Raw genomic sequence first — 14,352 nt, forward strand, 5'->3', positions numbered from 1 at the left:
CACTTTTAAAAGTTTAGTGTCACATTGGTTAAATTTTGTAGACAAAAGCTCTCCCACTGATTCACTATATAATTTGAAATGTTGTTTTAATAATTTCTAATTGATCTTAAATTAGAAAATTTTGTTTATTCATACATATATATATATATTCATCCAACAATTATTTATTGAGTACCTGCTATATGTCAGGCACTCTTTTAGGAGTTGGGGATATAACAACAACAAAAAAATTCTTGCCTTCTATTTTCTTATTCCTTTAGGTTTCCTGGTTCTTCCTCAGGTATGGCAAAACCTTAATTTCTCCCCAAATCTCTCCCCTCTTCTTTTAATAAAGTTTAGCCAGGTATATGATCACATGATCACCCACCTAGATGCTACAAAACACAGACCTTGAGCTAAGCCGTATGACTAAGCTATGGACCATGGGATGGGGCAAAAGTGATGAGGGCAATAGCTCACATGCTTGTAAGAAATTGCTTATTCTGTATCTCCTCTTGCCTCTTTCACACAGGCTACAATTCAGACATAGTAGTCAGCAAGCTTCAACCACATGGAAAAGAAAACCCTAGAAGACTGCAACAACAAAAAAGAGGTGGGGTGGAAACCTTGATCCCTGGATAATCCTGTGGAGCAAAGAAGCCCTGAGCTGAAAACCAATTTAAACTTGGGAGAAAATTAACTTTCTATCAAAGTTAAATCACTGTTATTTGGTTTCTTTAAAACAGTTGAATCAATAATATGTGGTCCACTGATCATCATGCATGTTATTTTGAAATATGAACGACCCTTTATCTACCTGGTATATATTTTCGAACTCCTCCTAGAACCCACCCTTGACCTACTTGTTCCGTTGCTACTCCAAACAATCATTGCTACTTTTCTGTAACTTCTATATCATGTATATATATAAACACATACCTTTTTTTTTTTTTTTGAGATGAAGTCTCGCTCTGTTACCCAGGCTGGAGTGCAGTGGCGCATCTCGGCTCACTGCAACCTCCGCCTCCCAGGTTAAAGCAGTTCACCTGCCTCAGCCTCCCAGGTAGCTGGGACTACAGCATGCACCACCATGCCTGGCTAATTTTTGTATTTTTAGTAGAGAAGGGATTTCACCTTGTTGGCCAGGCTGGTTTCAAACTCCTGACCTCAGGTGATCTGCCCACCTCAGCTTCCGAAAGTGCTGGGATCACAGGTGTGAGCCACTGCACCCAGCCCAATATACACATTTCTATTATTATACTCACCACATTTTCCTGTACTTTATTTACATATCTATCTCCCCTACGAGAAGTATTTTTCTTGAGGAAAAAAGGTCATAATCTTTTTGTATCACCAGCATTGTGTCTGGATCAGAGCCAGTATTTTTACATATTTGTTAAAGAGAATTTACACATTAAGTTGGTTGTTTTCTGTTTTTTTTTATGCTTAGATTCTAAATGAGCTAACGATAATTTTACCTGATCAGAGAATAAAGCTTAAGAAAAGTCAAAAAATAAGGATAATTTTTAAAATACATAGGATACATTAAAAATCCCTACTGTATCATGGGTCAGAAAAACCGGTCCCCTTTTCTACTGGGTAGAAAAGGCTTTCTTTTCAGTAGTTAGCAAATGCCAGGCAATCTCAGTGTTTGTGAACACTTCAATTTTACAAGCAACTTTCAATGATCATGGCTCTTGTCAATTTTATTTACCAGGCACTTGTAAACAGAGCAGGTGATGGTAGGGGTGAGTCAGAAAGGGTCTACGGTAAAAGGAGTCAATAGGAGACTGCATACACAAAAAAGAGAGTTGTGGAGAATAAGAGTGGGGCTAGGAATATGAAAATAAAGGAAATAAGAATGGTGGACAGATGAGGAAATTCAGAATCTTAAGGAGTAAAAAAGAATAACACTGTAACCAAAGAAACAATGATAATGTTCACACTGAAATTTTTAAGCTGTTAAAAGTACACATGTGCTCACATTCACACCTATATCAACTTTCAAACTGACAAAATGTTTAAGTGTGATAATACCCAATGCTAGTGAGGGTATAAAGATACAAGTACTTTAACACACTGTTGGATAATGATAAATTAGTATAAACATTTTAGAAAGTAATTTGGGAATTCATATAATAAAATTTTCAACATATACTCTATTTCTATAAATTTACCTTATGGATATACTTAGAGAATTTTGGCAATATTTCTTTGTGAAATTTTCATTAAGTATCATTTGCAATAGCAAAAATCGGGACACAAACTAAAGGCCCATCAATAAGGAACTGATTATGGTATATGATAGAATACAACTCTATGCAGGCCTTAAAAAGAATGTGGCAGATCTCTTTGCATCTTTGATGACATTCATACTATATATTTGAAGACATCCATGCTACACTTTTATCCACAGAAAAGAAAGCTACAGAATAGTATGTGTGGCATAATATAATTAAATGAATTTTATAAGGGTGCCTAGGTTTATGCCTTAATATTTCTGGAAGAACAAAAATAAAACTGTAAATAGAAATTCCACAAGAAAACAATTGCAGGGAAAGGGGCTCTGGTGTTTCTTTATATGCATTTGTAAATTAACTTAACCATGTACATATATTAATTAAAAGTTTTTTAAGTTCCACAAGAAAACTATTGCAGGGAAATGGGTTCTAGTGTTTCTTAATATGCTTTTGTGAATTATTTGAATTTAACCATGTATGTATATTAATTTGAAATTTTTTAAATGTCAAAAGTTATCTGGATAGCAGAATTATGACTATATTATTTTCTATATAGCAAACTCAGATAAATCCTTTTAAAATTATTTAATTACTATCTGAAATTAAACTGCTATTTAGAATATAAACATTGGCCAGGTACATATGTCTCAAATTCATTTTTTGAGAATCTGCCTTAGTTTCATTTCTATGTCATGGAAAGAGCCATTGGGGGAAAAAGGTTGAAGAAATGTACTTTTTCTCCTCTGTAGCTCTTTATTTTCAGTTTTATGCTCTAAGACTTTTCCCTTTTATCTGATCTCTTGGCAGCTTGCTTTTATCCCAACCAATTATGCTTCATGCTATGAGAGAAAATAAATGGTGTCTATGTGATAGCAATATAACTGATTAAAAAATAACATATTCCAATAACTTGTTTTGTCTTCATGAATTTCAACATATCATCTTATGACATTTTCACTGATATGAGCATTTGATTTGATAGCATAAGACATAACCAATTTCATGACTATGTAAGTTACAGGTACAAATGGTAGGAAATATTAAGAACAAAACTAAGGCCGGGGCAGTGGCTTGTGCCTGTAATCCCATAACTTTGCAAGGCTGAGGTGGGCAGATCACTTGGGCCCAGGAGTTGGAGACCAGCCTAGGCAACATGGCAAAACCCGTCTCTACAAAAAATACAAAAATTAGCTGGGCATGGTGGCGCACACCTGTAGTCCCAGCTACTGGGTTAAGGAGCTGAGATGGGAGGATCACTTGAGCCTGGCAGGGAGCTGAGATCAAGCCACTGTACTCCAGCTTGGGTGATACAGTAAGACCCTATCTAAAAAACAAGCAAAGAGAAGCGAAAAAAACTAATTTACCTGCAAGTACTGCTGACAAATGTTAGATACTGGCTGACTGTAAGAGCATTAGTATACACAGTTTGGATATACAAAGGCAGTAGTGGCTGAGTTCTAATATCCAAGATACTAATCCTCAAGTTAAATAATTAAGAAAGATCATTCAACTGACTATATTTAGCACATTGATACAGAAGGAAAACTATAAACTACTCAAGATCAATTCCGTATTACATCAATACTAGAAATGGATCTTGAAATGCAGAATCGTAACACAGAACATCAAGATGATTTAACTACAGTGAGAGTCTCTCCTGTACAGTTAAGTAGACACACAAAACTAATCCATTTCACTCTCCCAAAAAACATCTTTCTAGATCAGAAGTCAGCAAATCAAGAGCCAGATAGTGAATTATTTAGGCTTTGCGGGCCATATCCAGTCTCTGTAGCTATCCTTTATTTTTTACAACCTTTAAAACTGTAAAGACCATTGTTAGCTCACAGGCTATACAAAAACAGGCCACAGCCACAACCAGATTTGGCCCCTGGTTGTCATTTATTGACCCCTGTTCTAGATATCTTCCTTTTATCCAAAATAAGGACGCTTAATAGCCATGTGATACCGTCAGTGCCCTTTTATCTGCTGCACTCATTCTATATCAATTTGTCATAACATATTGGCTACAGACAAACACACACACACACACAAATACCACATCTTCAATATTTTCAACTGCATAATAAGAATAATTTCACTCAAGGAAACCTCATTAAATTGCTGTAAAATCATTTCTAAATTTTTAACTATAAGATAATACTAATAATAAAATTTACGAAACAATTATTTTGCATAATACAATGGTACAGTTTTTTACTACTTTGTAAAACTAAAACCTTGTTTTACTTTTCTAAAACTTGACATACTGCACATTTTTAATTAATGTTATAGAGGCATACTTTGCATATATTATTTACCATTTTCTGATGTAAAATTCAATGTTTCTTAGTAGGTTGATCGAGTTGTGCAACCATCACCATAAATCAGTTTGAAAACATTATCACCCCAATATGACCATGCACACTTAGCATTAATACCTGTTTCCTCCCACCCCTCCTATGCAACTACTAATCTACTTTTTGTCTTTATACTTTTGCTTTTTCTGAATATTTCATATAAATGGTATCATACAGCAAGTAGTTTCTGTGTCTGGCTTCTTTCCCTGAGCATAATATTCTTGAGGTTTATCCATGTTGTACCATGTATCCTTAGTTTATTCTTTTTTATTGCTACATAGTATTCCATTGGATATCCTCCACATTCTTAATGCGTACAATTCACTAAGCTTTGACTTATGTATACACACATGCAACAATCACCAGTCAGAATAACATAACAATCACTTCCAAAATTTACTGTGTGCCTTTGTAATTCTTCCTTCCTGCCCCTCTTCACCCACCTCTGACCCCAAGGCAACCACTGGTCTGCTTTCTGTCATCATACATTAGTTCGCATTTGCCAGAATTTTATACAAAAAGAATCATACAGGATGTGCTCCCTTTTTTCTAACTTCTTTCGCTCTGCAAAATTATTTTGAAATCCATCAATATGGTAGAATGTATCAACTTTATTTCTTTTTATTACTGAAGAATTTTTTTTATATTCACCTGCAGTGAACATTTGGAAATTTTCCAGTTTGGGGCTATCACAGATAAATCTGATATGAACCCTTGCTTACAAGTCTTTGTATGGACACATGTTTTCATTTCTCCTAAGTATCTAAAAGTGGAATGGCAGGATCATATAGTAGGCGGATGTTCAACTTTAAGAAACTGCCAAATTGTTTGCCAAAGAGGTTGCATCATTTAACATACCCACAAACGCTGTAAGAGTGCTCAAGTCCCACCGCATCCTTACAGCAGTTGGTATGGCCAGTCTTTTTAACTTTATTCATTCCAAATAGATGTGTGTTATCCCATTGTGGTTTTCATTTACATTTCCTAACGATTAAAGATGCTGAGCATCTTTCCATGTGTTTGTCATCTATATATCTCCATAGTGAGGTGTGTTCATATGATTTTTAAAATTGGGTAGTTTTATTATTGAGTTTTTGACAGTTCTTTATATATTTTGAATTTATCAGATATATGATTTTCAAATATTTTTCCCAGTCTGTAATTTGTCTTTTCTTTCTCTTAACAGTGTCTTTTAAAGAGTAGAAGCTTTTAATTTTTATAGGGTGATTTATCAATTTCTTCTTTTATGGATCATGCTTTTCATGTCTTATCTAAGAAACTTCCCCTAACCCAATTTTTTCTTCTCAAAGTTTTATAATTTTAGGCTTTACATTTAGGTCTTTGATTCATTTTTACTTAATTATTATATATGTCTTGAAGTATTGGTTGAATTTCATTTTATGACATATAGACATCCAACTGTTCCAGTACTGTTTGTTGAAAGAACTATCCTTTCTCCAGAAAAAATGCCATTGTACCTTGTGGAAAATCAGTTGTCCATATATGCATGTTTTGTCTTTCTTTCTGGACTCTCTATTCTATTCCATTAACTGTTTTCTTTTGATGTCAATACCACATTGTCTTAATTACTGCAGCTTTATAAATCTTGAAATCAGGTAGACTTCCAACTTTGTTCTTTTTCAAAAAAGTTGTCTTAGCTATTCTAGATACTTTGCATTTTTCTATGAATTTTAGAATCAGCTAGTCAGTTTCTACAAAACTGTTGACTGGTACTTTGACTGAGAATGCTATGAATCTATAGATTACCTTGGGGAAAATTGATATTTTTAACAATATTGAGTCTACTGATCCATAAACAAGGTATATAGTCACCATTTATTTAGATTTTTTATTTTTCTTAACCATGTTTTAAAGTTTTCGGTGTATGGATCTTCCACATCTTTGTCAGATTTACCCCTAAGTATTTAATATATTTGCTATTACTACAAATGGCATTTGTTGCTTTTTCATTTCAATTTCTAATTGTTCCTTGCTGTTATACAGAAACATTTTTGTACATTGAGCTTCTACCTTCAACCTTAGTTAACTCACTTCGTTGTTCTAGTAGCTAGAACATGTAATCTGTGAATAATGACAGTTTCACTTCTTCCTTTCTAATCTAGTTGACTTTTTATTTCTGTTTCTTGCCTGATTGCGCTAACTAGAAGCCCCAGATCAATGTTGAAAAGAAGCAGTGGTGAGACGGATGTCCTTGTCTTGTTCCTGATCTTAGGAGAAATGCAACATTCAGTGTTTCACCACTAAATATGATGTCAGCTTTGACTTTTCTTAGACACTCTTTTCAGGTTAAGGACATGGACTTCTATTCCTAGTTTGCTGAGACTTTTTAATCAGAAACAGATGTTGGATTCTGTCAAATGCTTTCTCTGCATCCACTGCGATGCTCATATGGCTTTTGTTTTTTACTTTCTTAATATGGTGAACTGTAATGATTAATTGTTGAATGTTAAACTAACCTTGCATTCCTAGAATAAACCCTACTTGAGCATGACATGTTACCCTTTTTATATATTGCTGGATTCTATTTGCTAAAATTTAGTTTGCAATTGTTACATCTATGTTCACGAATGATACTGCATTGTGGTTTTCTTTGTCTGGTTTTGGTATCAAATAATGCTGACTGTTTTAGGTAGGAGGATAAATTAGGTCCCTGTTACTCCTCCTTATCCAGAAGTACTCTGCTAAATGGTTATTATGTTATTATCTCATCTATTCCTTCCTAGCTTAGAAGGTACATATTATTACCATCATTTTATATACAGGAGAAATGGGAAATGGGGAAAAATTGAGGCTCAGAGAGCAAGGGGGTTCAGCTCTTTCTAGCTGGAACAAGGGTTTGAATCAAGACAACAGGAATCTAAAACCCACTCTCAACATCCTTCTATACTGCAATACTAAGTGTTCAAAAAAAAAACTCTTTAAACACATAATTTCTTTTTCATTAAGAAATTATATCTCCAAAAGATCCAAGTAGTCTGATCTACTACTTAGTGATCTACTACTTAGTGATTAAGACCTATGTCTTAATCACTATGGTATTTGTTGAAAGAAATGAATGCGATGTCATGGTTTCTTATATTCTGAGTCAGGATCTACATAAACTATTAACTACTAAATATACTGAAAACATTACTTAAGACAGATTTAATCCAGCTAAAAAGAGCCTTATAAGGATATTCCACAGTCCCAAAAGGCCAACCAAAACAATAACAATAGATGTTACCATTTTAAAATTTTATGTAATCTTCAAAACCACATAGTGAAATAAGTACTATTATACACATTTTATAGATGAGGAAATTTGAGACACAACAACATTAAGAAACTTCCTTAAAATCTGCCATCTCTGAAGTAGCTGAAAAGGTAGGTAATTCAAACTCAAGTCTCTACAACTTCAGAATAGACTCTTAAAATTTGTATTTTATGTTTCATTTGTTTGGTTTTTCAATTACAATGTTGTCAACCCTAAGAAACAAGAAGTACTGCCAAAGGCCTTTTGGGGAACAAGGAAATTCCAACATTAGACTGGAGCAGAGCTCAGTGCCAAATAAATTGGAGCTGAGCTTTGATGATAATGATGGCAAGCTGGGGTTTCCCCAACTAGATTAAACCTGCTTTGCTCCATTTCTAAAGCAAGTTTTTTTGTTTTTTGACCATAAAACTAGCTGAGAAGCCTAGCATGGTGGCATACATCTGTAGTCCCATCTACCCAGAAGGCTAAGGGAGGATTATTTCAGCATAGGAGTTTGAGGCCAGCCTGGGCAACATAGCACCCAGCTTTTTCTTTACTTTCTGGTTTGGTTTGTTTTCTTTGAGACAGGGTCTCACTCTGCAACCTTGGTGATCCCAGGGATCGCCTCAGCCTCCCAAGTAGCTAGACTACAGGTGCATGCCACCACACTCAACTAATTTTTTTGTATTTTTTATAGAGATGGGGTTTCACCACGTTGCCTAGGCTGTGTCACTCAGCTTTTTCTATATTTCTGATGACCTGCAGTGGGCACAGCTCAATGAGCTTGGACTACTAGCTATAATGCAGAATTCCCCTTAAGAGTAAGATGGGAAGGCAAAGAGAAAGAATAATAGCTATTCAAATAATTCCAGTCATGAGGCAAGATGGTATAGGGATAAAGAGCCTGGACTTGAGGAAACTGCCAAAGTTCAAATGCTTATTCTGCCTCATAGTAGCTGTGAGACCTTGGAAAAGTTATTTAACTTCTCTGGGCTTGCATGCCTTCATCTATAAGACAGGGGTGATCATTTTACCTCTCATATGGCTAACAATTAAAAGACAGAATATACAAAAATTGTTTAGAATAGCAACTGACACTTGGTAGGTCCTGTTTAAATTTTGCTATCAATTTATCAATTACTGTTATTCCTATAGTAAATGAACAAGAAAAAAATTACATATGTTGGATAGGCACTTCAGAGATTCTTTAGTATAAATAACTTTAATGTTTGTAATGACAATATATTTTAAAACACAGTCCTAGAAATGTGGCATATCTACATTAGTATCCTAAAAATGGCTTTGGAAACTGATTTCCAGCATCTTCTAAAAGCAGGCAAACAATTTTAAAAACATTAGCAGAGAAAATTGGACATAATTCATTAAAATAAAGCAAATTACTCAATTCCACTAAAGTAGTATTGAACACCTACTATGTGCTCAGCATTATGCAATCTTGATTAGGGGGACATACAAAATCTAAACCCTATTCTCAATAAGCTTAAAATATAATACATAAATACAAAAGTGTATACATAAAACAGATAAATAAGGCAAAGTACAAGTAAATGTGAGAGTAGCACATAACTCTGGAAGAAATTCTCAAGTACCATTAAAATTTATGAGTTTAATTTATAGAATAAAAAAAGTATCTATGCATATGTTTAATGCCATTCTTAATGCTAGTGCCAAAAACAAGTTCAAATGACTGGCATTTTATAATATTATAAATTACTAAAGAATACTTGAACAACAAAAAAAGAGGATTATTTGATAATTTTCATTGTAACTTACTGTTGCTATTTTGGTCTGGAGAAAGTTCTCCCTTTCTTCATCTACCTTAATTTCATGTCCATTTTTAAATAATTCAAGCATTTTGGGGATGTCACGGCCAATGGAATCTAGTTAGAAAAAGTAAAATCCACAATTATCACTCCAAATAAGTAGTAAAAATTACTGAATAAAAGAAACACGTATCTCATGTAAAGATATAGCAAATAAATTGTGGCAGATAAACTTTAGTTCCAAAGAGCTCTGTTTCCTGGTGTTCACATTCATTGAGTGTGAATGAAACTTGCAACTTGCTTCAAACCGAGAGACAGAATAATCATGTGTACATAATTACATTACATAAAGCTATAATGCCTGTCTTGAAGAAGACTATCTTCCTTACTGCCTTTGAAGAAACAAGCTGCAATGCTGTGAGCGCCATATGGAGAGGGCCACAGGGCAATAAGCTGAGAGCAGACTCAAGCTAACAGCCAGCAAGAAACTGAAGCCCTGTGTCCAGCAGCCTACAGGAACTGAATTCTGCCAACTGTGTAAGTCTGCAAGCAGATCCATCGCCCATTAAGTCTAAGATGAAACCACCTCTCTGGCCAATACCTTGAGTGGAGCTTTGTGAGACCCTTAAGCAGAGAACCCAACTCTGCTACACATACATTCCTGACACACAGAAATGGTGAGATAATAAATACGTGGTGAGATAATAAATACGTGTTGTTTCAAGCAACTGTTTGTGGTAATATTGTTGCACCATTATGGATAACTAATACCTAAGTATATGCAATAATAATATACAGCATACATTAAAAATACAGATGACATATTAAAATAAAATCTATAAAATAACCTATGGCAAAAGATAACACTGGCCAGGCATGGTGGCTCACACCTGTAATCCCAGCACTTTGGAAGGCCGAAGCAGGCAGATCACCTGAGGTCAGGAGTTCAAGACCAGCCTGGCCAACATGGTGAAACCCTGTTTCTACTAAAAATACAAAAATTAGCTGGGTGTGGTGGTGCACACCTGTAATCCCAGCTACTTGGGAGGCTGAGGCAGGAGAATTGCTTGAACTCGGGAGGAAGAGGTTGCAGTGAGCTGAGATTGTGCCACTGCACTCCAGCCTGGGCAGCAGAGTGAGACTGTCAAAAAAAAAAAATAATAATAACAGTACGGTCTTGGAATCTTTTAAGAACATTTTACCTACCATAAAGAAGTGAAAGAAAAAAAAAACTAAAAAGCAGAAACATTTAGCAGTGGAAACAATATCATAGTGAATGATACAGTATAGAGGTAGCTCATTATTACACAAATGGTTACAGAAACTGGCATGAGTTTCTATAGTTGGGCATGGTGGCAGGCACCTGTAATCCCAGCTACTCAGGAGACTGAGACAGGAGAATCACTTGAACCTGGGAGGCAGAGATTGTAGTGAGCTGAGAATGAGCCACTGCACTCCAGCCTGGCAGCCTGGGCAACAGAGCGAGACTCTGTCTCAAAAAAAAAAAAAGAAAAGAAAGAAACTGGCATGAGAGGCTGGGCATGGTGGCTCATGCCTGTAATCCTAGCACTTTGGGAGGCCGTGGTGGGCAGATTACTTGAGGTTGGGAGTTCGAGACCAGCCTGGCCAACACGGCGAAACCCCGTCTCTACTAAAAATACAAAAATCAGCTGAGGTGGTGGCGCATGCCTGTAAACCCAGCTACTTGGGAGGTTGAGGCAGGAGGATCACTTGAACCCAGGAGGCGGAGGTTGCAGTGAGCTGAGATCGTGCCACTGCACTGCAGCCTGGGCAACAAAGGAAGACTCCATCAAGAACAGGAGGGGAGGGGAGAAAGGGAGGGAGGGAGGGAGGGAGGCTGAGAGAGAGAGAGAGAGGGAGGGAGGAAGGGGGAGAGAGAGAGATGGAGGGAGGGAGGGAGGGAGAGAGAGAGAGAAAGACCCATGAGAAAATAATTAAAAACTGAAACAATTTATTGGATTCTAATGTCACTTTGTCCTCCATTAGGTAGAGAAAGGGATGCAACTAAATATAGTAAGGAGAAAAATGGAATCAGGATAAAAATTAAGAATCTTCAAAGGATCATACAGGAGACTACAAAATAAACTATTTCTCTCCTAAGATTTAGTCATTATCATTTTAACACAAATTTAATAAACAAAAATATGGTATATTCCACTATACCATAACTTACCTTGAAAATTTAATTCCATGCACTGAAAAATGTGAATTATTTAAAGGGTAAGAAATAGAATGAAGACTGTGCCACTGAAGAGACATCACTCCCACCATGCTCAAGCAAGTCTTCCATAGATGAATCAATGTGAGGAACTCATTACATAGAGAGCACGGCATACCCTCAGCATACATTATTCCTAGGATTATCTCAACAGTTGTTCAGTTGGCTCAGGAGCACTACCGCTATAAGTGAAAGCAACTACCCATAGGCAGTTTAAAATCTAATTGGGAGATAATGGATATACAAATGAATAATTACTAAAAAATACTAAGTTTTTTCAGTATCACAGTCTGATGTAACTGAATACTAAACAATATGATAAAATTGTATACTAGTAAACAGTTAAGATGCTAATAGTGGTATACAAAAAACAGATACCTGGTTAAACCATCTACATCTCTATTTAAATTTCTTTACTTAAATATATTTTTTTACGTTTGTTTTCATAAGAACAGTGCCTTGTACGTACTAAAAGCTCAAGAATTATTTAGTGACTGACCTAAATCTAAGCCCACAACACTGCCTGCCTTCCTGTCACTATGGGTGAACTGTCTATGCCCCTAACAAAGGCCATTCCTCTTCATTTCTGTGCTCAGCCCCACTTCTACTCACCCATAAAAGGACGCTGCTCCTCCCTTCTTTCCTCTACATTGTCAATTTTCCCTGCTTCCCTAGACAATCTTCATTAGCTTACAAACTTGCTATAAAATCTTCCTTTTCAAAATAAAATAAACAAGTCTCCTATGTTGCCTTCCAGTTACCACCCAACATTCCTCTTAATGTAAGTTCTCAAAAAAAAAAGCCATCTCTATTTCGTCTCCTTCTATTTTCTCTTATACCTACTTCAGTAACCTTCACATTGGCAAATCCAGTAGTCACTTCTCAGTGTTCCTCTGACTTGACCTATCAGCAGGAGTTCACAATGTAATCTGTCCTCTTCCTACAGTGTCTTGACTTGTCCTCTGAAACATGATTCTCACTGGCTATTTCATTTCATTTCAAGGGCTGAGCCACCCACCCTCACTTAGCTGCCTTCCAAAGGTTGAACTACCTCAGGGATCAGTCATGTTACTTCTCTTATCTTATCCATGCACACCTCCCTGACTGATCTCATGCAGACACATGGCTTTAAATACCATCTATCCACTAATAACTTCTAAATGTTTATCTCCAGCCCCAATCTCTCTCATGATTTCCAACCACCAATTTGATATCTCTACCTAGATGCAGGCAAGTTATTAGTAAGGAGTAAATATGATAAATGTCTCCTGGAAGAATAAACAAATAAAGGACTTCATAATTTTGAGCCTGATATCATACTGATGTAATGGTAATGAAGACAGAAAGAACAGGACTCAAGAAGAAAAGAGAAATAGTTCTGCATTAAAACATACTAAAGTGAAGGTCTGATGGAATATCAAAAAATGTATATATCTGTATAGTTAGAAAAAAGGAACTAGAAAAAAGGTGATAGATTGATGATGTAGATTTTAGTTTTTAAGGTAGTTCCATCCTAAAACACAAACAAAACTTCCTTCCATTGACCTTGTATATTCCTTCTTCTTTGTCTAATTTGCATTTCCCCAATGATCAAGATGTTTAGTATTATTTCATCTGTTTAATGACCAATTACATATATTCTTTTTTTTTTTTTTTGAGACGGAGTCTCGCTCTGTTGCCCAGGCTGGAGTACAGTGGTGCGATCTCGGCTCACTGCAACCTCTGCCTCCCAGGTTCAGGCAATTCTCCTGCCTCAGCCTCTCAAGTCGCTGGGATTACAGGTGTGCACCACCATATCCAGCTAATTTTTGTATTTTTAGTAGAAACAGGGTTTCACCAGGTTGGCCAGGCTGGTCTCGAACTCCTGACCTCAGGTGATCCTCCTGCCTTGGCCTCCCAAAGTGTTGAGATTACAGGCATGAGTCACTGCGCCCAGCCACGTATATTCTTTTGTACAATACCTACTCAACTATTTTGCCCCTTTTTTAAAAAATTAGGTTGACAGTCTTACTGAGTTATGAGTTCTTTATATATTATGGATACAGGTTCTTGTTCAGAGCTATGTGTGGCAAATATTTTCCCCTAATCTATGACTTTGCCTTTTCATTTTCTTAGGGGTATTCACCCATGAGCAAAAATGTTTAATTTTGATTAAGTCCAAATTAGCAATTTTTTCTTCTATAGCTCATGCTTTTTGTGTCCTAAGAAATATTTATTTAATCTAAGGCCATGAAGATTTTCTCCTAGAAAAATTTTCTTCTAGAATTTCATGACTTTATCTTTTACATTTAGGTCTATGATTCATTTTGGATTAATTTCTGTGTTTGATGTGAGGAAACAATTATCCAGTTATTTCAGCACAATTCATTGAAAAAATTATTCTTTTTCCATATAACCTTGACACCTTTGCTGAAAATCAGTTGATCATATAAGTTTAGGTCCATTTCTGAACCTCAGTGTCTGATCTATCTTCATTTATCCTTTATACCATACCACACTG

At 35.9% G+C, this 14,352-nt stretch overlaps 1 protein-coding gene across 3 annotated transcripts in view; it reads right to left on the reverse strand.

Annotated features, from left to right (window-relative positions):
* MRPL1 (mitochondrial ribosomal protein L1) overlaps nt 1–14,352 on the reverse strand; it is a 92,757-nt gene that overhangs the window by 33,790 nt on the left and 44,615 nt on the right. For all 3 annotated transcript variants that reach the window (XM_517204.9, XM_009447683.5, XM_063809512.1), the window contains one exon: nt 9,624–9,730. In XM_517204.9, the coding sequence (XP_517204.5) occupies nt 9,624–9,730 (107 nt within the window). The remainder of the gene's footprint in view (nt 1–9,623; nt 9,731–14,352) is intronic.

The sequence above is a fragment of the Pan troglodytes genome, chromosome 3 (genome assembly GCF_028858775.2).
Source record: "Pan troglodytes isolate AG18354 chromosome 3, NHGRI_mPanTro3-v2.0_pri, whole genome shotgun sequence".
Lineage (NCBI taxonomy): Eukaryota > Metazoa > Chordata > Mammalia > Primates > Hominidae > Pan > Pan troglodytes.